The sequence below is a fragment of the Sporisorium graminicola genome, chromosome SGRAM_1, assembly GCF_005498985.1.
Source record: "Sporisorium graminicola strain CBS 10092 chromosome SGRAM_1, whole genome shotgun sequence".
In the NCBI taxonomy this organism is placed as follows: domain Eukaryota; kingdom Fungi; phylum Basidiomycota; class Ustilaginomycetes; order Ustilaginales; family Ustilaginaceae; genus Sporisorium; species Sporisorium graminicola.
This window is the reverse complement of record NC_043719.1, coordinates 423,529-447,210: the sequence shown is the minus strand read 5'-3', so window position 1 is coordinate 447,210 and position 23,682 is coordinate 423,529. Positions and strand designations below refer to the sequence as shown.

Sequence of the window (23,682 nt, the reverse complement as noted above, 5' to 3'; positions counted from 1 at the left end):
AATCGTCTCGGCTTGACAAGCGCCGCTGCGTCCAGTCAGGTCAAGCCAAGTCTCACTTCATCGAACAGACTCCAAGGAGCTGCTCGAGCAATTCCACCGCGCTATCGGAAGAGGTCCGCCCCGCTTCGTGTTGCACCGCACGGTCCTCTGCTACGACCACGTTAGAATACGGCTGTTCCGCCTGCTGCTGCCACCGCTACCTCATCTTGCCTGACTCAGCCGCCGAGTCTCTTGACTGCCATCATGCCTTCAGATCGTCGCTCCACGTCGGCGAACTCCAATCACAGCTCGCGCTCTCAAGCGGAACGTGCAAGTGGTAGCATGGGGTCCGACGGCGGCGAAGCCGGTCGACGCATCGCTGCTGAAGACGAATACATCCGTCAGCAGCTCTCAGAGACCACGTCGTTCTGCAATGCCTTTTGGGGTCTCAATGATGCAGGTTTTGAAGCCATCTCGGCACGGATGAAAGCATCCCAGCGCTCTCTCGACGAACTCAAGTCGCTCTACAAGGAACGCGCCGACATCGAAGCCGAGTATGCAAAACGCCTCGCAAAACTCTCCCGTCAGCCCCTCGGCCACAGCGAGACTGGGGCATTAAAGGCGGCCTTCGACGTTGTCAAGGTCGAGCTTGACACCACCTCGCGCACCCATGCTGATCTCGCCAACATGATCAAGAAGGATCTCGAAGGTGCCGTCACTGACTTTGCCAACAAAAGCTGGAACTCGCGCAAGGCTGCCCAAGCCAACATCGAGAAGCTCCACAAGCACAAGCAAACCCAAGAGAGCTACGTCAACAAGTCGCGCGAAAAGTACGAGCAAGATTGCATCAAGATCAACGGATACACCGCTCAAAGCAGCTTGGTTCAAGGCAAGGACCTCGACAAGGTCGCCTACAAGCTCGACAAGGCCCAGGCCACCGTTAGCCAGAACGACCGAGACTATCAAAACTTTGTGCGCGCGCTCAGGGATACCACCGTCAAGTGGAACGCCGAGTGGAAGGCCTACCTCGACCAGTGCCAAGATCAGGAGGAGGAGCGCATCGACTTTTCCAAGAGCAACCTCTGGAACTTTGCCAATGCCGTCTCGGCCGTCTGTGTCGCCGACGACGAATCGTGTGAGCGCATTCGTGTCAGCCTCGAAAACGTCGATACCCCTCGCGACGTGCAGTTCTTCATCGAATTCTGCGGCACCGGCTCCCTCATCCCAGCTCCTCCCGAGTACATCAACTACGCCAAGGGACAGGCCCCTCCCGCTCGACCCACCTACCACAGTGCTAGATTCCAGCGCAACACCACGCGTCCCACTCAGCTTCCCGTCCCACAGCAACCGCAGCAGCAGCAGCAGCAGCAGCCGGCACCATCCCCCCAGCAGCAGCAGGCATCGCCTCTCCAGCCTCAAGAGCCGCAACAGGCAGCATCGCCGCAGCCACCCCAGCCCATTCAGCCAGCCTCACAATCTGCAGCAGCTCCACGAAACGGTCTCTACCACGACAAGCCCGTGCCTGCTCAGCCATTTGCGCAGTACGAGGCCGAAACTCCGCAGCCGGCTGCTATTCCTCCGGCCTTGCCCCCAAGCCATGCCGCTCCGGCGCCCTCCGCCAACCCAATGAGTCCCCCTCCGTCGACGCAGCCCTTCTCATCGCCGCAACGAAGCATGTCGACTAAGAAGTTCCTCGCGCGCACCTCTTCCATCTCTCATCCCAACTCGCCCCAATCTCAGTCGTCCTCTTCGCGACCCGCTCCCGTCGCTCCCCTCGGTGGTGCCAGCGTTGCTGCACCTGCGGCCAACGCGGCAGCGGACGACGACGACCCTATCGCCAAGGCTCTTGCCAGCCTGCGTATGCGACCTGGCGGTAAATCGCCCGGTCCAGCGCGCAGAGACAGTCTGTCGGCCGAGCCTCAACCACCTGCACCATTCGCCCAGCCTGGTCAGATTGTTCAGAACATGCCTCCGCAGCACCGCGCCCACTCTCCCTCGCCGTCCATGGCTAGCAACCTGCCTCCACGCGCCCGATCTCCCTCGGCTGCTTTCATGCAGGCCCCAGCACGAGCTGCCTCGCCTCTGCCTGTGGAGGAAGTGGTGGGACAGTACGGCCAGTCATTCCCAGGCGAACGCAAGTCGCTGTCGCGACAAAACTCGGTCGCATCCCGCGCAGGTGCCCAAGCTTCAGATCCTCCCAAGAGTCCGAACAAGCAGCAGCAACACGAACAGGGTTTCGCTGGTGTCGGGGCGCGAGGTCGAAGTCCTAGCCCCCAGCCTTGGTCTCGACCCACGCAGCAACAACAGCAGCTGCAGCAACCGCAGCAATCAGCTCAATCTCCTAGAGTTCCGGCACCGTCCTCAGATCAGCCCAAGTCTGGCACGCTGTCCAGACGTCAGTCGCAGCTGCCTCCTCGTAGCACCACTCCTCTGGGCATCGCTTTGGACGCCACTGGTTCGGTGACGCACGATCAGATGGCCGTCGACTATATGACACGAGCTGGCAGTGTTCCGCCCCAGCAGCAGCAGCAGCAGCCGCCCCAACTACAGCAGCAGGCGCGTCCACCTTCGGTGGTTCACGCTAACTATCCGCAGCAAAAGACCCATCACCAGGCGCATCCTTCGGTCTCGAGTCAGTACAGCCAGGCACCTCCGCACCAATTGCAGAGCCCGTACAGCTACCAGGGTGCACCATCCGCAGCCGATGGTCGCACTCCATACCAAGGTCATGCAGTTCAGCCATCCGTATACTCGACTGTTGGCCAATCCGTTCCCCAGATTGCGCCTCAGCAGCAGCCGTACGGAGGACACCCGCCTGCTGGCTATGGACAGACACATCAGCCTCCCGCTGCCAGCCAGAGTGTGCCGGCACACATGGCGCAGTACGGCGGCTCTCCGGGTCCCGTGCAGAATGCCTATCCTGCGGCGGCACAGCAGGCACCTGCGCCCCCGGCACCGCAGCCGATCGGACCCAGCGGGTACTATGCGCCGCCGATGCAGCAGCAAGGCTCGCAGTATGCTCGGGCGCAAGAGACGCCCGCGTCGGCGTACATGCACGAATACCTGCAACAGCAGCAGTCGGGGCAGCAACCGAATGGCGTAGCACACGCACAGCAACAGAGCTCGGCCAGTGTCGCACCGTCACACTACCAGCAGCCACCGCAGCAGCAACAGCAGCAACACTGGGCTCGAGCCACCAGCCCTGCCCCTGCACCTGCCCCTGCTCCTGCTGCAGCACCACCCCACGGCGCGCCAGGGCCTACTCAGCCGCAAGGGCATGCGCCTACTGGTCAGTACAGCGACGCGGGCCAGCCGATCCTGTTTTATGTCAAAGCGCTGTACGACTACCAGGCGACGAACCCGGACGAGTTCAGCTTTACCACGGGGGATATCATTGCGGTCACGCATACCGAGGCGGATGGGTGGTGGCAGGGCGAGTTGCTGGATGAGGCGAGGAGAAAGCAGGGGGCAAACACGTTCCCGAGCAACTTTGTTGCGCTGCTGATGTGATCACATAGAGCATCGGCGATTGTTGGAGGCAACGAGAGAGACGTTGTTGACTAGCCGTTGAATTTCGTGAGAGTGGTCATTGAGCCAGGCAGAGAAACAAGACAGCAAAGGGTATATGAGTCGATACAGTCACCAGCCTGAGTATGAATCTACTTGGACAAGAAGAGCAGCCACACCAGCCAAGCAAAGAGCGCGACGTAGAGCACGACAGCGAGTTTGATGCGCGGCCCCGTCAGCGGGGCGTTCCTCCTCTGTCTGTTCCTCCACGCCTCGAGTTCGTCATCGGAGAGATTCTTGAGGCCGGATTGCTGGATGACATGCTCGTAGCCTCTGACGGGTGCATCCATGGCGTCCCACCAGGTCTTGCGCGAGGCGTAGAGCACGGCGCGCTGGCCCATGAGGGCGCGCGTCTGTCGGTCCAAGATCAAGCGCTCGAGCAGCATCGAGTAGGACTTGGCACACTGGTGGAACCAGGGCGTGTTGGGAGTCATGCTTGCTTTGAAGTCGAGCGTCGTGGGGATGGGGGTGGCGAGTCCGACGTCGGAGCTAGCATTTGATTTGGAGCGGTCGGAAGAGGAGGGGGAGGCGGGGGGTCGCAGATTGAACGCAGCCGAGGAAGCGGCGTTGGCAAATTCGCTGATCGCGATCGCCGAAGCGCTGCGATCCGAGGCATTGAGGCCCCTCGCCCCCGGCGTCGCGGATCGAGACTCATTCGCCGCCCCCACCGTACTCGCCTTGGCCACCGCATTCACATCCAACAGCAACCCGGTCTTGCCGTGGCTCACCAGATCCGACGTGCCCTCCGCATGCAATCCAACCACGGGCAACCCGGACGCCAGCGCCTCCAGCACCACCTGCCCAAAGGTCTCTGTGAAGCTCGGGAACGCAAAGATGCTCGCAGACGCATACATGGCCGCCAACCGTGGCCCCTTCTGATGCCCCATAAATGACGCGTCCAGCTCGAGCTTGTTGCACAGCCGCGTCAGATCGCCACGCGCAGGTCCGTCGCCGACAAACACCAGCTTGGCTTTGCTGCGAACCGAGGTCGGGAGCAGCTTGAACGCCTCGATAAGCAGGCGCAGGTTCTTCTCCCACGAGATGCGGCCGACGTAGAGCACGACTGTTTTCGAGTTCTGCGGCTCCGGCTCGACGCGCAGGTTGCTCGGGATCGAGGCCAAGGCGTTGGAAGGAAGAGCGGGGGGCGGGAGCAGGAAGCCGCCGGAGGGTAGGTCGGGGACGCCGCTGAGGCTATCGTAGGCGGGTGGCGGGGTGAATGCAAAGTCAGGTGAAGTGGCGGGTCCGGTGGGGGGCGTGCGGATGAAGCTGTCATCGTCAGACCCATCTGGCCTCTTGCCGGTGTTGTTGGCTTGCACGATCGAGACGCCGAGCTTGCCGGCAAGGTGTGAAAGAGCCGCGTGCTCCGAGCCGAACTTGGCGGCTGCATCTGCGGCGGCCACCGAAGGCGACAAGGGCAGACGGAGGTTAGCAGGCTTGGGTGTGCAGCCCCAGCTCTCGCGCAAGTTCTCATCCCTAGCCTGGGGGTTGAACAGCTCGATATCGACACCACGAGACCAGATTTCGACATTGGCGAAACCTTTGCTCCTGAGCATGCGCCGCGTGCTCTCCGACGGGCAAAAAATGATCTCGCACCTGTCGTGCAAGTTGCGCGTCAAGTTCCACATGGTCTGCTCCAACCACGGCATGCCAAACAGTGTGGCATACGTGGGCAGGTTGGTGTGATACGAGGAAACACACGGCACCTCCGGCAACCACTTCTGCACGGCCGGAAGCATCTGCGCGCCCAACCAGATTGGATCGACGAAATGGATCACGTCCGGCTTGAACTGCTGCAAACGACGGACGAAGCGCGGACGCATAAAGTTGAGCTTGAGACCCGGGTAGATGACGAGCGGTACCCCAAAGGTACCTACGACCGGATGGCCGGCGTACTGGCGGATGCCGGTCTCGGGTCCGAGCACCATGGCTTCGTGTCCTTCGTTGTTGAGGTGCTCGAGGAGGCGTGCAAGAGTGCGAGTGACCCCGTCGACTTTGGGGAGGAAGTTCTCGGTGACGATGGCAACGCGCAGCTTGGGGCGTTTGGCATCGCGCGGGTAGGCGTGGACGAGCTCGTCAATGCTCATCGGAGCAATCTGTGACATGGCGCTGGTGGCCATTTTCGGTGGTGCAGAAGGCTGTACAAACCGAGGATTGGCGATGGCTACTGCGTTAAGATGATGATGGTTATGTAGGAAGAGGACAGAGACGGGACCAGTCGCAAAGACGAGATGGGAGAGGGGTCGCGGGTGGCGGCTGCTCAAGTGTTTGGTACTCGAGGCAGTTGCACTCAACGCTCCAAAGGCTGTCAAGGGTCACTCAGACGATTCAAAGCGAGTGCTAACAGTATCTGCATCGCAACACACGGCGATTATGACAGGTCACAGGATCGGCCTTTCCATCAAGGCGGCGGTAAAGGACTTATTGCTGCTCCAGGGTGAATGAACGACACGACCCTGCATGAAAGGCTGCACCTGCCACAGTGATACTGCCAGAAAGAAGTGTTGAGGGTACGTCCGGGGGAGGGCCGAGCCAAGGCAACGTGACAAGGAGCAGCCCCTCAACCTTGCGTGTTTGATGCCGGCCACGAGCCGTCGGCGGCGTCATGTTGGGCGGACAGCGTTCGAGTGACGATGCTCGATTCGAGTCTAAAATGCGCACGTTGACATGTCGGATTGTCCACGTCTCACCACTGTACAATACTGCCAAACCCCATTCTCGTCGAACAGCTAGACAAGAGGGTCACAGTACCATGATTTTCTTGCAAGCTTGCGTTGAGCCAGTAATCAGAGCATGCTGTTTGAGCCAACGGAAACCAAAAGCCAACTGTGACAAGGGCGGGAGTGTGTTGGTGCTGCGTCTGCTGTGGTGCCGAGGTGCAAAACGAATGAGCACGTTCTTGAATCTTTGCTTTCGTGTCTCGGTGACAAAGGACGTCCACGTGCGGCGCCACACGATCTGCTCCTTTCCGTTTCTTGAGGCATTTTTTTGTTTGCATTCTTTGATTCTGTGCATCGGCTGTTTCCGTGTTCAAAGTCATGCCCGATTCAACCCCAAATCGGCATTTCTTCCTCCACAACTTTTTTGGAGCCGAACTCACACGAGCTTCCCCTCATCTGACGAGGGTTTGCTCTTCTCCTGTCCTCGTCCTCGCCACGACGGAAATTTGCAAGAGACCGAAAGGGCTGGAACAGGTCCGCTCACAATGCCCAATCTTGACACGCTCCTCTCCTTCCCCGCAAGCAGCAGAGCAGGTCCATCGTCTGCGGCGGAAAGGACTCCCATCCCACCACGCTCCTCGCAAATCCTCGTCACAGACACCATCGACGCGCCAGCACTTTTCGTTCTCATACACTTTCTCAGAGCATCTCATGCCGCCAATAAGCAACAGAGTTCAGCAAGCTCGTCGGCGGCGCCTGACACCAAGGGCAAGGCTCGGGTTTACATCAAAGTCATCTGGATAGGCTGTGGATCGGACGGAAGTGTCCACCTCAAGAATGTCGCTCGCAAGTCGGCGGTGCACTTGGACCAGGAGATGCGTGATGGATCCTTTTCCTTCATCGACGCCAACGCCGACATACTAGCGTCGCTCGGTGAGGATGATGTTGCAAATGCTGTCGCTAGCATGCAAGTCAGAGAGGACGGTTCCCAAGCTGAACGGCTGTTGCGGAAGCTATATCGCAAAGTGGCCCAAGACCTAGAAGATGATTCCAAAAGCCAGCATGAGGATGCCGACTGGACCTCTAGAGCTCTCATAGTGGTTGACGATCTGAATGCGCTAGCCTGGGCGTCGGATCCTACCGACTCCTTCGGCCAACCCGTCGACGTTTCTCGGCTTCTAACCGACTGGCTCGGCGCCCTCACTTCTCTCGCAGCAAAGGTACGCATACAATGCGAGTGTTCTCAGATTGTAGCTCTGTAAGTGTCCACTGACATGTTGAATCTCGAATCGCATGAATCGAACAGAATCAGGCGAGCATCATCACCCTCATGCACGCCGACGCCACGTCAAAGAGCAAGAACGGTGCTTCCGATCCCCTCGATGAGTCCTTACTCAACACGCTACTGCAAAAGGCAGACGTATGGGTCGAGGTCAAAGAGCTCGCAAGTGGGCGCGCCAGGGACTGCGACGGCGAGATCACCGTCCATCCGCTGGTACGGCCGTCATTAGCACGAGCGCTCCCCGCATCGCATCGCCAAGCACTAGGCGCAGCACCAAGAGTTCTTCCTCCGCTCCATGCTTTTGCCATCGACACACCGTGTCCGAGCCGCACAAAGGCTGTTCTGTATCGCATTGCACCCGACGGACAGAGTGCAGCCCTCGGCGGCGCATCCGTCGGTTCCAACATTGGTCGAGTGCAGATTTGGGCACGCGGCACAGGCAGAGGCTTCCTGTAGGCCTTGACAGCAAGTACATCCCTTTGGTGTTCCTAGAATACAGACGGACAGACCGGTAGGATACCCCTTACCACTCGCTACTTTACATTTGTGACTTGCAAAACAGGACCATAGGAAAGCTCAACCCTCGCCCGCTTCGAAAGCGCAGCAAAAGAGCGAGTCCGACGCGAGCAGAATCTTTTGCCCATCCAGCGACCACTGCAGCTGAGTCGCTTTGAGATCGTCGTTGGGAATTGGGACCGCCTCTGCTCTCTGCCGGTATTGTGACGCTGACGCCGGAATCAGCTCCCACGTGTAGATGGCACGGTTGTCGCACACCACCCCGAGCTTGCCTACGTGGCCGGGCCTCCAACACACCTTTCGGACACTGCCATTGAGCTGCAACACCGCAAGCAGACGCGGCGAAGTACCCGTCACCCTGCCCTCTCCGGGTTCTGCAAAGGCAAAGATCCATACAACGTGTGGCAATCGCTCGTTGAGGGCAGCCAGCAAGTTCCCCTCCGGGCTCCATGCCATCCATGCTACACCTTGTCTTGCTCCCGACTTGCTCGAGGTTAGCGAGACCGGCAAGCTGGCCTGCTCCAAGCCGACGATGCCGCGCGCCCCCGTCTCTTCGAGCCAGCTCAGTGGCTCCCTCCATGCGATCAGCGGGCCGTACATCGGCATCGACGGCGCATCCCTGCTGGCTCGGATAGAAGGGCTGGACAGGTCCAGACAGGCGATCTCTTCCCACTCCGTGCTCTCCAGGACGCGAACTTTCTCGTCCCCGCCACCCGCGGCGAGGAACAGAGACGAAGGATGCCAATCTACTTGACGAATCCCGCCACCGCCACCGGCAACTATGCTGGCGAGATCCGCCGATTCTTGTCGTCGCTTGGACGGTTGTCGGGGCTCGCCGACCGCACCTGCCCGTGTGACAGGCGTATTGGAGTCCGAGTCCGGTTCGACGAGGAAAGTTGCTCGAAGGGAACCGAGAGGCGTGTAGATTTGCAGCTTGTACTCCAACGGTCCTTCCCACACTGCCAAGCAGCTGCCATCTGGTGACCAAAGGACGTCATGCGCATCATTCATGGCAAGATGAAAGGCCTGCTCCACCTTCCACATTTCATCCGACTTCGGCTTGTTGGTGAACTGCTGCAGATCCTTGTGCAACAGTTTTTGAAATGAAAAGATGTATAGGGAGTCGCGTTCGGAGCCTTTGAGGATGCCGGCGAACAAGTTGGGCTGCTTGGATGTCCATGCGATCTTGTCGTGTTTCGGTCCTTCGATGGCCGAGATGTGTTGGTCGACGAGGTTGTACAGTGAGGCTCGTAGATGACTTTGACTGAATAGAATGAGCGTCTTGGGTCCATATGGAGGCGCCCACGTAGCATGAGAGAGTCCGTCTGAGCCAGAAGAGATCCTCGCGACCCATCCAGATCCTTCGTCTGACCCATCGTTCGCTTCCTTGGCTGGGTCCAGCGACACCACAAAGACAACGCCATCCTCCTTCTGTCCCGGATGTGCTGCCAGTAGGAATGCACCATCGGGAGACCACTCTAGTACGCCGATCGAAGCTTCCAGAGTCCATGTTCGAATCACTTGTAACGTCGAGCTTGCTCTCACGACGACGGAACAGGCATCGTCTCCGGTCACGGAAGCCAGAAAGGTCGAGCCGGGCGAAAAGGCGATGCAGCGCCACGCGGCATGCCGATATGCCGCTGTGAAATCCATGCAGGTCTTGCGAGTTGCTTGAATGCGAGGAAAGAAGAACGGATGGTGTTCAAGACAACTGTAACTTGTTCACCATCAGACTATTGATTGCGGCAAAAAAAGTGTTGGCTGCCTGCAGGGTTCGAGAGCACTGTGCATACTTTCAGCTGCAGTCCTCAAACAACGCGTTCTGCAGGCTCGAATACCTATGTCACGTGATCTTAAATCCCTTTGACAGTTCGAAATTGGCAAAAGCGGAGAAGAGATGAACTGCGCAGCAACGGGTTACTGCTGCTTTTGATTTCCTTCACATCACCATCTACCATCTTGCAACTCTTTCCTAACACCCTCTCTTCGGGCAGCACGTACTCGACTATCCAGATATAGTGCTAGGAAGGTTCTCAGCATGTACGCAGATTTGGAAGAGGCCCGCTCTCGACGTGGCGGGCGCCGGCCTTCTCGAGGCTCCGAACTGGACGACGAACGAAGCGCCCGGTCGAGCCACGAAGATGACGGTTCTCGGTCGCGAGAAAAGGAGCTGGCAGAACAGCTTCGCAAGCGTGCTCAGGCTTCACGCTCAAGTGGCCTCAAAGACGACGCTGCTCGCGGGCGAAAGCGCTCGCCGTCTGCTTCGAGTCGATCTTCCCGCGCTTCTTCTCCAGGAGCTCGATCCAACGGTCGCAGTCGCACTCGAAGCCGCAGTCGCAGTCGGGACAGCACGTATAGCAGAAAGAGTCACCATTCCAGGAAGAGCGCTTCGCGAGCGGATGACGAGGCGGAGGAGCGCAGAAAGAGACGCAGAGGCGAGGACATCTCTCGTCGGGAACGAGACCGAAACCGAGATCGCGCGGAAGACGATGACGACGAGGGTGCACGCGAACGACGCCGTCGTCGAAGCGACAGACATGAAGACCCTGTAGCTTCTACTGACCACCATCGACCTAGCCCGGCTCCTTCTTCCAGTCGTGCAGACCGCGACCGACACGATTCCTACTATGACGATCGTCGCTACGGCCGCAGTCATCCACAACGCGGCGGTCGCTACGAAGATGATGCCCGCCGCCCAGTGCCAAGACGCCGCGGTCGCTACGACAGCCCGACTGTTTCGGTTCGATCTCGCCACACTCCCAGTCCAGAAATCGACGACTACGAAGAGCGTTCTGTATTTTGCAGCCAGCTCTCGGCGCGGTTGGGTCAACGTGATCTTGGAGAATTTTTCGAGGACCATCTGGGAGAAGGCGCTGTGCAGGATGTGCGTATCGTCATGGATCGTGTAACGCACCGTAGCAAGGGCGTCGGCTACGTCGAGTTCGCGGCTCGTGAACTGGTGCCCAAAGCGATTGAGCTGACGGGCAAGATCCTCTTTGGCCTCCCCATCGTTGTACAAAGGACGGACGCTGCTCGTAGCGGTGGCTCTAACCCGGGGGCAAGCGATGCAGGCGGTAGACATGCCATGGCACCGCATCCAGCTGTCCCAGCCACCCAGCTGGACCCTCGAGTCGTGGCAAGCGCACCTTTGCCCATGCAGTATCACACGGCTGGAGCCCCCATCCATCTCAACGTTGTAAACCCTACTCCTCGGGCACCTCGTCCTGGTCCCAACATGCCCAACACCGAGGCGAGGCTGTACGTCGGCAGCCTGCACTTCAGTCTCACGGACGAGAACGTCAAATCCGTCTTTGAACCGTTCGGTGAGATCGAATACGTTGACCTGCATCGCGAACCAGGAACGGGCAAGAGCAAAGGGTTCTGCTTCATCCAATTCAAGCACGCGGAAGACGCAAAGAGGGCACGAGAGCAGATGAACGGCTTCGTGCTCGCCGACAGAGCTATCAGGGTCGGCAACGTCAACGCCAAGGGATCTGGTGGAGGCTCGTCGTACACAAACGGATCTGGTCAAGACCCTCAAGGTGGCGGCCACTTGCCGCAGCTCACTTCGGCGTTCGACGATGGCGGAGGCGCCGGTCTCAATCCGGAACGACGTGCGGCGCTGATGGAGAAGCTTGCTCGCAACAACGAGCCATCTCCGTCATCTGCCGAGGCTACGACGGCGGCGGCGGCGCAAGAGCGTCCAGCCGGAATCCCCGAATCGACTTCTACCTCGTTGCTTCTCAAGAACATGTTCAACCCAGCAGAGTACGTATGACGACCCGTTTCACCGTTCCGTATGCGATACCACAGTAAACTGACTTGAACCACCGTCCCTACTTCTCTTTCACGCATCACAGAGAGACAGAACCGGATTGGGACACCGATCTCGCTGAGGATGTCAAGGACGAGTGTCAGGCCAAGTATGGACCTGTGGCGAGCATCCACGTCGAGAAGGAGTCCGCGGGCGAGATCTACATCACCTTCGCTAACCTTGACGCTTCCAGGAAAGCTCTCGACGGTCTCAACGGACGATTCTTTGGCGGCAAGCCGATCAGTGCACAATAGTGAGTAGACAGCACTCGCTTTCGCGCCATTTATGCACAGTTCGTGTGCTGACTACCAGACGTCTTTCCGCTTATCTTGTTTCCTTTCCCTCGTAGTATTCCCGACGCTTTCGTTCAAGCCAAGCTAGGTTGAACTCTCGGTCGCTTACTCTGACCACATCGTAGCCCTCCGGTGTCGACAGTGACCTCCTCAATCTTCTCAAACTACTTTCTGCCTTTTCTCGCGATTGCACGCAGGCGTTACTCAAAAGAGCTCTTGACTCTAAGACTTCAAGATGGCGAAAACGCCGAATTGCAAGATTGAAATTAGTCCCCTGACTACCTTCCGTCGGCTCGCTGCTCGTGCTGCCAAAATAGACTCGTCTGGCTCATCGCTTTTCCTCTTTCTCTCTTTTCCCCCTTACTTTTGCCTGCTCATGTGAGAGCAGCCGACTTTGCAGTCTCTCGAGACAGACAGACAGTTGCAGCTCGTTCGGTCTCACGTTTGGCGCTTCAGTTGGGCGCGGATGTGCCGACGACTAATTGCCACACCAGCTTGGGTATGTCTTGCTTTAGACTGCATGTTGTTCTTCGGAACCTCTTCCGATCTGATGCATCCTAAGCTCGCCGAAAGCTGCAGTCGACCAACCCATTTTGTCTCTCCTTTTTCTGCCCTTTCCCACGCCTGCTCGTTTTGGCGATCTCTCTCTCTCTCTCTCTTTTCCCTTTGCTGTCTCCTGCGTCTTTGCAGGCTCCTCCCGTTGCTGCTGTCGCACTCAGGCTCTTCCGACACTGTTCGGGAGATGCTGAAGTTGGCCTGAACTTGTAAGTGCTGGAGGGTTGTGAATCTTCGTACGATAGTATGCGTGTGGACCTCAGACACACAATGCAATACTCTATGTCACCACTGTGTAGTGCTTGCCTATGTTTGTGATTACATTTCTTCGTCATCGTCGTCGAGCTCGAGATCAAAGTCGTCTGCCGGGAAATTGCCAACCTGAAGCTTGTCAGGCCGCACGAAGCCGCCGAAATTGGGCTTACAGGTAAAGTACCGTTCGCCCGCAACGGCTCCGTCGTTCTTGCCCACAGGTTCGTCGTACTCGACACCGACCCAGGTGCCCGTTGCGAATCGTGTCGGGCCCACGAACCGCACTGTGCCCTTTCTCTGATTTGTGCCGCTGCCAGAGAGGTCGACGAGGCACCGTGCGCCCACGACCACGTTGTCCGGAACGTCTTCCGAGGTGGTGCTGGAAACGGCTGCGTCCTTGGAGGGGTCGAAGCGGCCGAGCTTGTTGCGCTGCTTGAAGGCGAGCACGGTGTCTCTGCGCGCGGCGTACGTGTCGTCGTCCATGACGTACTTTTCAACAAGGCTCTCGTCGGTGTAGGTCTGGATGAGCTCCTTGGGTCGCGTGTCGAGCACTTTGAGCGCCATCCCGTCGACCACACCGAGCTCATCCAGCGTTCGTTGCTCCAGGTCCGAATTTTGCGGGATCGCTGCGATAAGTGTGGAGCGGACGGAGGAAGCGAACGGCCCTGGCCCGGGAAGCGTCGCTTGCTGCTCATGATCAGTTCGCGCAGAGTGAATTTCGAGGATCTGGTTGGAGGGTGGCACGCCGACGATCGATTCAAGACGGTACTTGAGATCGTGCAAGGGGATGCTGGACGGGATGCGTCGTTCTGCTGATACGAGCGTCGAGGGCGCGTGAATGAAGACGTTGACTACCGACATTGTGACAAGTTGCTGGAAGGTGAAAGGTCTCCCTGATAGTGGTGTAAGGTGGCGACAACGACGAGTGGAAGCAGTCTCGAAGATTTGAGCTGTGCTCGCTGCAAGGTGTTGGTTGGTCTTCCGGACTGCGTGCAACACATTTTTTGAGCTCAATCTACGCGTGTTCCGTCAAGCTAACCTCGCTGCCGAAAAGAAAATCAGCGTTCGGCAATGCAGCCTTTCCGGAGAGAGCGTCATGACTGAGGTTCAAAACGTCGGCTATCGGTGTCATCGAATGCCCCCTTCCGAGTCATGGATCAAGCTCCCGCCTTGCTTCCACACGTCCATCATATCCCCACATTCCCCATTCCGGCCTAGCTCAGCTCACCCAGTATCGAAAATGTCGAGTAGCACCATGCTCTCGGACGAATATCAGGTCACGCTATGCACGTCTGCCTCGCAGCTACGCGGGGCGTGCGACGTGCGCATCCAAGTCTTTGTCCACGAGCAAGGGTTTGCGCTCCAGGACGAGATTGATCAGTACGATCCGCTCGCCGCTCACTTCGCACTCACACACCGCGACGACCCCACGCGTGCACTCGGCACACTGCGTCTGCTGCCGTATCCCTTGCCCATCCCCAAGCCGGACGAACCGGATTCCGAACCCGATGTGTCCTCCTCGTTTCCGCTCGGTGGCAGCCGCAGCGAGTCGGCGATCGCGAGCGACTTTATCAGTGCTGCATGGACACATTATCCGCACCCGACGTCGAGGGCCAGGGATCCAGCGCAAACACGTGCGGAAGAGCGGCAGACCGAATCCGAGATCCCAGAGAGAGGAGGGGCAAAGCTGGGCAGGCTGGCGCTGCTCAAGGAAGCGCGAGGGAAAGGGTTGGGGCACTTTTTGGTGAGGAAGGCCGAGGAGTGGTTGATTCAGAGTTTGTCGAGCGACGAAGCTGCGAAGCAGGGGGCGTTTGGGCCGCGACCGTCGCTGCAGGAGCATCACAGCGAGGTCGAGAAACAGGCTCAGACACTCGATAGCATCGTCGTCAAGCTCAGCAGTCAGATCTATGTGATCGACTTTTACAAGAAGTGAGTACGCGATCTCCTCTCAGAGTAACGACATTATCCGCAAGCTCAGCGCTGACTAACTTGCTTTCAATCTTCCTCTTACCTCACCGCCGTGCAGGTTGGGCTACAGCCCCGTTGGCGACAGATACGACGAAGATGGTGCTCCACATCAGCTTTGCTACAAGCAAGTGTTTCTGGCCAAGAACTGAGCAGCGCCGTAATACCACGCCATAGCTGCCCTGCCCACAGCTGCACCAAGTTGCTGCTGTAGTCAGGATGCAGGCCGAGGAATTGTAGAAGAGTATAAAGGGCAATGATACAGTAGCTGCCAGCAGCGCGTGACTCAAACCCTCAGCTCCGGGAGCGTACGCGCCTGCGATGTAACATTTTGAAGGTCGGGCCAAGAAAAAGTGTTGGTCTCTCGTTTCGCGTATGCGCGTCGTTGTCGACCTTTCGACCAATGAATGGCCCATCAACAGAACTTCGAGTGGGCAGCAATTCGTCCGTGCAATTTCATTTGTGTCCAGCGAAGACGAAGCTTGTGGCGATCATCTGGAATACGAGGAGCATCCTGTGTAGGCTAGAGCAACGCCTGCTTTGTACTGTGCGATTACAATCATGATGTGCTGGCTGTAAGAGACAGGGCTAGCGAGGTGGTCGGCAGAATGAATTCTGTTGCTTTCTGCTTAGGCAAAATTTGAGTCGGGGCGGGATTGAGGCATTGCTGCAGGGTCAAGTCCACTTGAGTCGAGTCGGTGCTGAGGATTGCTCTTTCCGTTGAGCTTCTCTCCTTCTCACCATCGCACCGCAGCACGCTCTCATCCTGCACCTCACCCTTCTCTCCTTTCACTCTGCCACATACCCACCACTGCCTCTTAGACTTGGGATACCGAACTCATCGACTCCCGCACCACGCTCAGCCATGCCAGCATAGGATCCTATTCGACTCTCACACACGTCACCCCTCCATCGGACCTCCGCCCTTTCAGCCGTGACTCGACTGTGCCTTCACCATGTCCGAACTCTTCGACTCACTCAATCTGACCACGTCTGCGGGACCATCCTCGTCGCAGCAATCCTCGTCACAGCCTTCAACGTCCAAAGTCTTTTGGCACGCATCACCGTCGCCAGGCGTGCTTCGACAGCTTGCCAACTGGACACCCAGCAAGAGCCAGGACTCGCCGACACTACCGCTATGCACACAAGCCTTTGTTGGCGAGCTCAAGAAGCTGCCAGGTGCGCTGGAAGCACAATCACCGCTCGTCGCCAGAGATTCGGCCAAAAGAAAGAAGCAGCTCGTCGACGCATCACGAGCTACTAGCAGACACGTTTCTGATCCCACCGCAAACAGGGTCAAGACCCGCGAGTACATCAACCTGGAGACGTCAGACAATGAGGAAGATGACGAAGAAGAAGCACAGCGACCGAGAAGGCTTTTGCTGGGTGACGTGGGTGAGTCTTCGCCCGAATCGACAAGGAGGAGAAAGATGGACGCGGGTCACACAGGCAGGTTTCGACAATTGTCCTCGCCATCGCAACACAGCTTCGTAGCCACTCGATCACCATTGCCGTTCCTCGACGCCACGGAGAAAGACGCAGCGCACCCTTCTATTTCATCGAATCGAAGACTGGATCGACGTCCACCACGCAGACGCAAGAAGGAGTCGCTGATCGCCGGACTCGGCTTCACCGATGACTCTGGTGGTGCAACAGACTGCATGAAGCTGTTTGAGAACCTGCAGGCCGCCATCAAGGGTATGCAGAATGCTTCACGACCAAACACCAGCGGATCGACAGAGTCTGGCTCCGCGCAGCCAGAACAGCGTCATGGTGTTACATTCGATTCGAACAGCAATGGGACAGCAACCAACGGGGTTAGACTTACGCCCAGGGAAGGCATCCACCGAACCACATCGGCGCCAAGCACATCGAGAGCAGCGCCACATGCGAAGCAAGAGATGCGCTCGCAGTCCGCTCAACAGCAGCACGATTCAACTACACCTATGGATGAACCCCTGACTCCAAATCGTATCTTCCGCTCGGTTAAGTCCGATCACGACGTGTTCAGGCCAGCTGAGCATGCACGCGTCCTGCAATCTCTTCCCATCAACCTGCCACCATCGGAGCCACAAGCCCAAGCAGATCCTACCAAGCTCGCCGTGGTATCTCAACACAGTCAAGGGAACATGAACGCGGAGCGCAGCCTGCGCCAGCCTGTGCCAGCGACGGCCGCCGCGACATGCGAGTCACCAGCCTCGAAACCGATACGGGGCAGCTCGACTGCGGCGCAAACCCATGCAAACAAGACCAGCCACGCGGTGGCCTCGCCAGTCAAGCGATCGGCGCGCATCGAAGCGAGGCAGCAAAACACTTCCAGCGCTAAGAAGCTCGGCGTACGTGGTCCCTCTTCACTCTCGAAATCTGTCTCGCCGCACAACAAGCCTGCCGTTGCAGCGAATCGCAAAGTCGGCGGCCCTGCAGCAACGAGCGCCTCTCGCCCCCTACCTCTGGGCATGTCACAAGCGCGTCAACCGGGTTTGCCACGGAACTGCTCGCAGTACGCCCCTACTTCGCAATCCGTGGCTGCGTCGCAGCATTCGACGCATGCAGGTCCGGCGGCTCCGTTTCGGCCACCGGCGATTGCTGCCAGGGTGGCGAGGAGTGTCCGGACTCCCGTCAGAGGCGGGGCGAGCAAGGCGGGTCAACCAGCGTCGTCGGATGACAGCTTTGGCGATGTCGACGACGATGCGGCATTCCTGGCTTTGGCGGACGAGCTTGAATACTGAATATCCAGCAACATGCAATGCAATCTCCACTCTTGCTGCGATTGCGATGCCTGGAAAGTGTCGTGGTGAGATTGCAAAATGAGTCGGTGAGGGAAATCAAAGTACATAGAATTTGTAACGGCTATTTGGGTTAGGAGAGATCCGGTTCGTCTTGGACGCCCTTTCGGACGGCGCGTAGGAGCGAGGCTTGCCAGCCCTGGATCTTCTTGGTTCGGTCGTACTCTTGCACGCGCGCGTCGAAGGCTTGCAGGTCGCCCTCTTCGCATGCCTGGACGAGCGAGTGGAGGAAGCGGCCTTCCATGGTGGTGGGGAAGCTGGCGTCCTGTTCTGCGTAGAACTGCATCGCTCGCACGGCTGCAACGTAGTCCTGTGCGTTCGACGGTGAGTGGGCGCGCGAAAGCGAGAATTTGGTTAGGATCAATACGAGCTCGGTGTTGAGGCAAAAGGGGAAGGGGGACACTCACGGGGATGGCGAGGTAGCACATGCCTGCGTTGAGGTAGTAGTCCTTGACGCTGTATCTGGTCAGGTTGCTTTCCAACGACATGCTGGCGACTTGTTCCCACCTCTCGATGGCTTGCGGGTATCGGGCCAGATCCGTCGCCAGCTGAGCAGCTTCCCTGTAGCATCCACTGGCGGTCGCATTCGCCCCCTCTTGAAGGTACCATGCCGCGGCCTGCTCGTACGCCTCCAACGCGCGCTCCGGGTCAGCTGCATCGTTCTTATACAGCTCTGCCACCGCCTTCTCCCGGTCCGCAGCCTGCCTGAACCGTCCTCTCTCGATCAGAATCTCTCGTGCCCGCGTCAGCGCGACCACTGCCAGCTCAGGCCGACTCATGCGGAAACACTTGTTCGCCTCGAAGAACGTGTTGGCAGCATAGTCCTTTTCGCCCGTCTTGATTTCGGTTTCGGCGGCTCGCATGTAGGCGTTCCCCGCCTCTTCGAAGCGGTTGGCGATGCGGAACTTGTTCGCGGCGGCTTTGAAGAGTTCGACGGCCTCCTCTTGTTTGGCTGTGGCGGAGGAGAACCAGCCTCCGGACGCAGAGGCTTTCTTCTCTGCGTTCTTGAGCAGCTCTTCCGGTGTTGAAGTCGACATTTTCAGCAAAGCGTTTCCTAAAGTGTAAGGGTGTGATGGTGAAGGTGTTGGTTGGGTGTGAGTGACGCGCAAGTCAGCTTTCTTGGATTGAGCTGCACAGCAACACAGCGTGACAATTGCAGAGTGGAGGAACAAGATTGTTGACTCTCGCACGATACAGTTGCGCTTGTCCGCATGGCGGCCAACTGACGCTGGGCCGCGAGGGAAATTCGAACTGCGCAACGACTCCTATTTCCCTTAAGAGCTTATTTACGTGCTAAACTTATCATGATTTGCCGGCAGCCGGGGAGAACCAACGTGATGCCGCTATCAACTGTCTATCGTTCCATCGCTCACCTTCCTCCTTGAACGACCCCCCCAACGCAATCTTCTTCATTTTACGTTTACGTTTCTCTGTGCACTCGTGTCTTTCATCACAGCCATGCGTCTGCAGTCCACCCTATTAGCGGCAGCAGCCGTCGCGATAGCCTCAACCTCGGCAGCAGCAGCAGTCGTCGCTGCCTCGCCAACACCAGCATCACCATGGCTACCTCTCGACCCATACTCACCCACCACAGGCCCGATACAACCCACGCGCGAAACCCTCGGTCTCAACGACCCGGCCATCGGCGTGTCGGACTACCTCACCTACAACGCCTCCTTCTCTGAGCAAGCGGTCTACGACGCGCTCGACCTCGACAATGGCGACGGCGCGGGCGACCCGGACTTGCCTGGGTGGGTCGACCCGCGCACGTACGGAGGCTCAATGCTCGATCTCGTCGGCAACGGCCTGCGCGAGCCCATCAACGTCATCATCTCTGGCAAGTCCGACAAGCACGTTCTTTCGGACCTAGGGCTGAAGGACTACATCCGCACCATCGGCTTTTCGTTCGAGTGTCTGAATCTGCATATGGGCAACCTGCAGCGTGCGGATCTGGGAGATGGCAAAGGATGGACCCCCGAGATGTTCGAGTATAGAGAGACCGGCTTTCCCGGTGCTCCGGGCAGATGGGTGGGAGCTTGTTGGGAAAGCCTGTACGGGGGGAATCATTTCAGGGTGTGGAAGCAGAACGGCACCCTGGCGAACACGGGCGCCTGGTTCCTCGCTGTGAGCAAGGAGAAGAATCTCAAGTATCACCATACCATCGAACGAGACGGATACAATATCGGGCGAGACCTGCTCGTCGCGGCTGCAGAGCGCGGTGGCAAGTGGAACAATGTCTACTACAAGGCGGATGTCGAATGGGTCGATGGGCTGCTCGAGGCGGGCAGGCATGGGATCAACCACAACATTGGACAGGATGGGAGAACGGCCGTACTGACCGTGAAGAAGGTCGATGCGCTCTCGCAGGGTTTCTTCTTCTGGGGGTTGGAGGCGATTACCAATTGGATCGCTGAGCGCATTGCTGCCCGTCTTGGCAGGCTGTTGCGCACGATTGGCATGATTTAAGGATGCCGTGTCGCGCGCAACTGTTCTCGTCTCCTCCTCTGTACCATTGGATCTTATACCAGCTTTATCTAGGCACCTATCGCATTCGCACATAGCAGCGCTTTTTCCAGCTTTCTGCCGTACTCAGCCATGTACACTATCGATCACATCTTTCTATACACAAGTTCAGTTTGCATACTCCCCATCTCGTGTTGTTCTGTCTTCTTACGAGTCTCCACACTTCTGCGGCACAAGGCACACGCGAGGAAACGGATCGTTTGTTAGAATTACAATGTTTGACGGTGAATCGATATGCAACCGGGGCAGAGAAGAGAGAGTGAAGAGAAATCGGAAGACGCGAAAGGACGATCAACAAGCGAAACAGACGAAAGCGTGCAAGAAGAGTCGCAGCTCCAGGATGCAGAGTGCATCGACAGCGCCCCGATGTATAAGCAGGAGCATGCGGCGCTAGAGCTGCGATTACTGAGCCTTGGCTCCCTTCTTGGCCGCCTTCTTCTGGTAGCTACGGACGTAGAAGCTGACGAACAGATAGATGAGCGGGATGAGGTAGGCAACGTTGAGGAGGACGGCGAAGAGCTCGCCCGAAGAGAGCACGCACGAGGTCTTGCTGTTTGCGCCAACGCTGGCGAGGATGGTCTGCTTGAGCAGCTGGAGCGCCTGTGTGCTCGTTGTCGGCAGCCACTTGGACGCGGTGCTGTTGGACGCCGAGCCAAACGATGCCAGCGCGGCAGTGGCCGGGTTGAGCACGTGGCGCCCAGGCGTGGGCACTGCGCCGGCAGGGTAGGCGGCCGGGTCGTACTTGACCCACAAGTACGCGGCGGCGAGGTTGATGCCCACCACAAGCTGCGTGATCTGGATCGTGGTCATGCTCCTCTTGAGACCGCCGGTGAAGGGCAGCCTCATGGCCGTCATCGAGTAGTAGGTGTACATGAGCGTGTGCACAAGCGAGTTGAACAGCAGGAAGATGAACACGGCCGATGCAGAGTAGCGGTAAGCAGCCCACATGCACAGGATGGCGCCGGCGTGGTGGTACGACTGCAGGTTGCTCACCGGCTTGCCCTTGAGAATCAAAATCACCGAGTCGATGATCTCGTAGTACTTGGAGATGTAGAACAAGTACACGTACAGCCCAAGACCCGCGTACGAGGCGTCGGCGATAGGCACCGTGCAGTACGCATTGGTCAGGCCTGCAAACCCGCCGGCATACGCTCCGCCAAAGAGGTAAGACCCAATCCTCGTCGCTGCGTGGAAGAACGTCCAGCCCGAGTAGAGCGCCAGCAAGATGTTGTGGCCCAGAACCGTCTGTGACAAGCCGTAGGATCGCTTGACCAGATCCGCAGGCTGAGCCTTGCCCGGGCCGAATCGGTGGTTGGTGGCGTGCGTGGCGAAGAGGTAGACGACACCAGTGAGCAGCGGCACCCAAGGCGAGAGCGAAAGCTCAAAGACCCAGTCGGGCGCTGGCAGACCCTCAGGCTTGGCGGGGTATGGCTGTTGAGCCAGGTTCTGCCAGAACGAGAGGCGCGGGTTGTCGAGGGGATAGGACATCTTGTCGAAAGCGGGCGCGCTTACTGCGGGTTCCTGCCGTGTCGTGTGTTGGGGCGAGGGTAGTCGACAGGGCCGAGGGGCGGATCCAGTCGTGTCGTGTATAGAAGAGAAGGTGATTAAGAAGGTTCCGCAACGTTGAGGTCTTCACTGAACCAAGAAGTTCTATATACTCTTTGCCACAAGGAACCGGATGCTAATGTATGTCTGTCTCTTCTTAACGCATTGAGACATGATCAAAGAACTTGCTTGGCACGTCAAGAAACTTTTTTTGGCATTCCTTTTTTGTTAATAGTTGCTCCCCGCTTAGGGTCGGTCCAACTCGACCGGTCTTTGGGGTTGATTGCCTCTTTTCAAGCTCCACTCTGTTCGATGCCGGTAGCCAGCCTGTCGTTCCTTTCCGTGGTCCCTGGCCTGGCCTGTGAGCACACGAGGCTGCTTTTGGGTGTACCACGGCCCTTGGTGACTGGTTACCAATCTCGAGGTTAAGCTTCACACTGGGCTTTCGACGGTCTCTCCGCCTCTCCCCACAAAGCGGCCGGCTCTCGCTCTCAGCAGCAGCCTCGGCAGCAGCCGCACCAGCAGCGACGGTGTTCGTTCAACTTTATTCTTGTCGACATCGCAAAGCCGCCGCTCGAGGTGATCAAGGTTCTACGGTCCACTGCCATGCACGTCCGGAGTCCATCCGTCGCCGCCTTCAAAGTCACGTCTTAAACTGGTGTTAGAGTAGAAGAGACGGGCGCTGAACATAGGGTAAAGGGATTTGGTACGGTAGTAAGTGGGGTCCGGATGTTTCTGGTTCCAGGATAAGCACCGAAGCCTGCGTTCACTTGCATGCAGTACCAAGAGGAACGCGCAACGAAAGGTGGCGAGAAGCTGCCGGCTTTTGTTTGTTCAATCTATGCAGGTTCCTACTTGCCTTCCCACAGTACTTGCCCATACCCCACCAACACTGTTGGTTTCCGCGTTGTAGCCTAAACGCATAGGCATGGCATGGAGGGAGAGCATGCGATGCAACTAGCCATGGTCGTGTGAGTTTGGGCGCAGGCAGCTAGCTTTTACACCGGCGAATGGTCCGTCAGCGTCGAGAGTTCCTCACGCGACCAAGGAGAAACCCAACTGTGCATGAACGAGAGGGGACGCTCTCAAGTTGATCCCAATTCCAGGGGCCAAGTACAGCAGCTCGGAGCTTTCGGACCTCTGCGCAATTCGACGGACGCTCAAAATATGCGAACCAAGAAGTGCAAAAAAAAACTACAGCATTGGATGACGTTTCTGTCCCCAACATTTTGACGTTTCTTCACGTTTTTTTGGTGGGCGATTCGGTTTTCTCGAGGAACCGGGAGAAGTTTGGCTTTGGACAGTGCTCGTCTGAGCGAGGTCCACAGTTCACATGACACAGTCAGCAGTTCAGAAGAAAGTCTGGCGCTGATCTCCTTCCCGTTCGTGTCCATCGACCTAAGGATCTGTCATTCCGGCTTCTGGCACTCGTCTAGTGACAAAGGCTTCGGTCAACCACGTGCTCGCATGCTGGCTGCTGCTTCACCAATGTTAGTACCCTTGGCCAAACAGTTCGGAAAAACAACAGCCCCGATTTAGTCCGGGAGGGGATTGCAACCCGGTCTTTCCCTTTCACAGCCTAAAACTTCTTCCGGGAGCAATGCCCGCCGCCGACACTCCCTCTCCTCGTTCCCCTCCCGTCTGTCCGCTCCTCTCCTCCCAGCAATAGACTGCCCGTTATTCACCGATGAGCCGTCACAATTGGCCGGTGTTCCCATGTGGTTTCCTGATCGCCGGATCGGAGACTTGTTATCTAGCCGACTTGCTAAGATTGCACGCGTGCCCCTCTTGATTGCCATTTATCTGATTCTGCCAGACTAACACTTGATGCCGCATTTGCCGTAGTTCCGACCGCTGCCGAGCTCCATTGTGCATCGTGTGCGGCTTTCTCGTCGGGTTACCCAGTGTTCTGAGATGTCCATGCTCCCAGGATGGAAGACGTCGTTAT

General features: G+C 57.9%; 11 protein-coding genes across 11 annotated transcripts; 6 read left to right on the top strand and 5 right to left on the bottom strand.

The window, feature by feature from the left end:
• Positions 1 to 243: 243 nt before the first annotated feature.
• EX895_000193 (uncharacterized protein) lies at positions 244 to 3,489 on the top strand (the record flags this gene model as incomplete). Its single annotated transcript, XM_029880794.1, has 1 exon — positions 244 to 3,489. The coding sequence occupies one exon, from the start codon at positions 244 to 246 to the stop codon at positions 3,487 to 3,489; it is 3,246 nt and encodes a 1,081-aa protein (XP_029742180.1).
• A 149-nt stretch (positions 3,490 to 3,638) lies between these two features.
• On the bottom strand, positions 3,639 to 5,663 carry EX895_000192 (uncharacterized protein; the record flags this gene model as incomplete). The annotated part of the gene is made up of 1 exon (XM_029880793.1): positions 3,639 to 5,663. One exon carries the CDS (start codon positions 5,661 to 5,663, stop codon positions 3,639 to 3,641), a length of 2,025 nt encoding a protein of 674 aa, XP_029742179.1.
• A 1,085-nt stretch (positions 5,664 to 6,748) lies between these two features.
• Positions 6,749 to 7,941, top strand: EX895_000191 (uncharacterized protein; the record flags this gene model as incomplete). The annotated part of the gene is made up of 2 exons (XM_029880792.1): positions 6,749 to 7,423; positions 7,510 to 7,941. The coding sequence occupies 2 exons, from the start codon at positions 6,749 to 6,751 to the stop codon at positions 7,939 to 7,941; spliced, it is 1,107 nt and encodes a 368-aa protein (XP_029742178.1).
• Positions 7,942 to 8,061: 120 nt separating this feature from the next.
• EX895_000190 (uncharacterized protein) lies at positions 8,062 to 9,654 on the bottom strand (the record flags this gene model as incomplete). The annotated part of the gene is made up of 1 exon (XM_029880791.1): positions 8,062 to 9,654. One exon carries the CDS (start codon positions 9,652 to 9,654, stop codon positions 8,062 to 8,064), a length of 1,593 nt encoding a protein of 530 aa, XP_029742177.1.
• A 385-nt stretch (positions 9,655 to 10,039) lies between these two features.
• On the top strand, positions 10,040 to 12,201 carry EX895_000189 (uncharacterized protein; the record flags this gene model as incomplete). Its single annotated transcript, XM_029880790.1, has 3 exons — positions 10,040 to 11,769; positions 11,862 to 12,068; positions 12,165 to 12,201. The coding sequence occupies 3 exons, from the start codon at positions 10,040 to 10,042 to the stop codon at positions 12,199 to 12,201; spliced, it is 1,974 nt and encodes a 657-aa protein (XP_029742176.1).
• Positions 12,202 to 12,981: 780 nt separating this feature from the next.
• On the bottom strand, positions 12,982 to 13,776 carry EX895_000188 (uncharacterized protein; the record flags this gene model as incomplete). Its single annotated transcript, XM_029880789.1, has 1 exon — positions 12,982 to 13,776. One exon carries the CDS (start codon positions 13,774 to 13,776, stop codon positions 12,982 to 12,984), a length of 795 nt encoding a protein of 264 aa, XP_029742175.1.
• Positions 13,777 to 14,155: 379 nt separating this feature from the next.
• On the top strand, positions 14,156 to 15,032 carry EX895_000187 (uncharacterized protein; the record flags this gene model as incomplete). Its single annotated transcript, XM_029880788.1, has 2 exons — positions 14,156 to 14,844; positions 14,942 to 15,032. The coding sequence occupies 2 exons, from the start codon at positions 14,156 to 14,158 to the stop codon at positions 15,030 to 15,032; spliced, it is 780 nt and encodes a 259-aa protein (XP_029742174.1).
• An 804-nt stretch (positions 15,033 to 15,836) lies between these two features.
• On the top strand, positions 15,837 to 17,609 carry EX895_000186 (uncharacterized protein; the record flags this gene model as incomplete). Its single annotated transcript, XM_029880787.1, has 1 exon — positions 15,837 to 17,609. One exon carries the CDS (start codon positions 15,837 to 15,839, stop codon positions 17,607 to 17,609), a length of 1,773 nt encoding a protein of 590 aa, XP_029742173.1.
• Positions 17,610 to 17,739: 130 nt separating this feature from the next.
• Positions 17,740 to 18,703, bottom strand: EX895_000185 (uncharacterized protein; the record flags this gene model as incomplete). Its single annotated transcript, XM_029880786.1, has 2 exons — positions 17,740 to 17,976; positions 18,074 to 18,703. 2 exons carry the CDS (start codon positions 18,701 to 18,703, stop codon positions 17,740 to 17,742), a joined length of 867 nt encoding a protein of 288 aa, XP_029742172.1.
• Positions 18,704 to 19,124: 421 nt separating this feature from the next.
• On the top strand, positions 19,125 to 20,132 carry EX895_000184 (uncharacterized protein; the record flags this gene model as incomplete). Its single annotated transcript, XM_029880785.1, has 1 exon — positions 19,125 to 20,132. The coding sequence occupies one exon, from the start codon at positions 19,125 to 19,127 to the stop codon at positions 20,130 to 20,132; it is 1,008 nt and encodes a 335-aa protein (XP_029742171.1).
• Positions 20,133 to 20,591: 459 nt separating this feature from the next.
• On the bottom strand, positions 20,592 to 21,677 carry EX895_000183 (uncharacterized protein; the record flags this gene model as incomplete). Its single annotated transcript, XM_029880784.1, has 1 exon — positions 20,592 to 21,677. One exon carries the CDS (start codon positions 21,675 to 21,677, stop codon positions 20,592 to 20,594), a length of 1,086 nt encoding a protein of 361 aa, XP_029742170.1.
• Between the last annotated feature and the right edge of the window lie 2,005 nt (positions 21,678 to 23,682).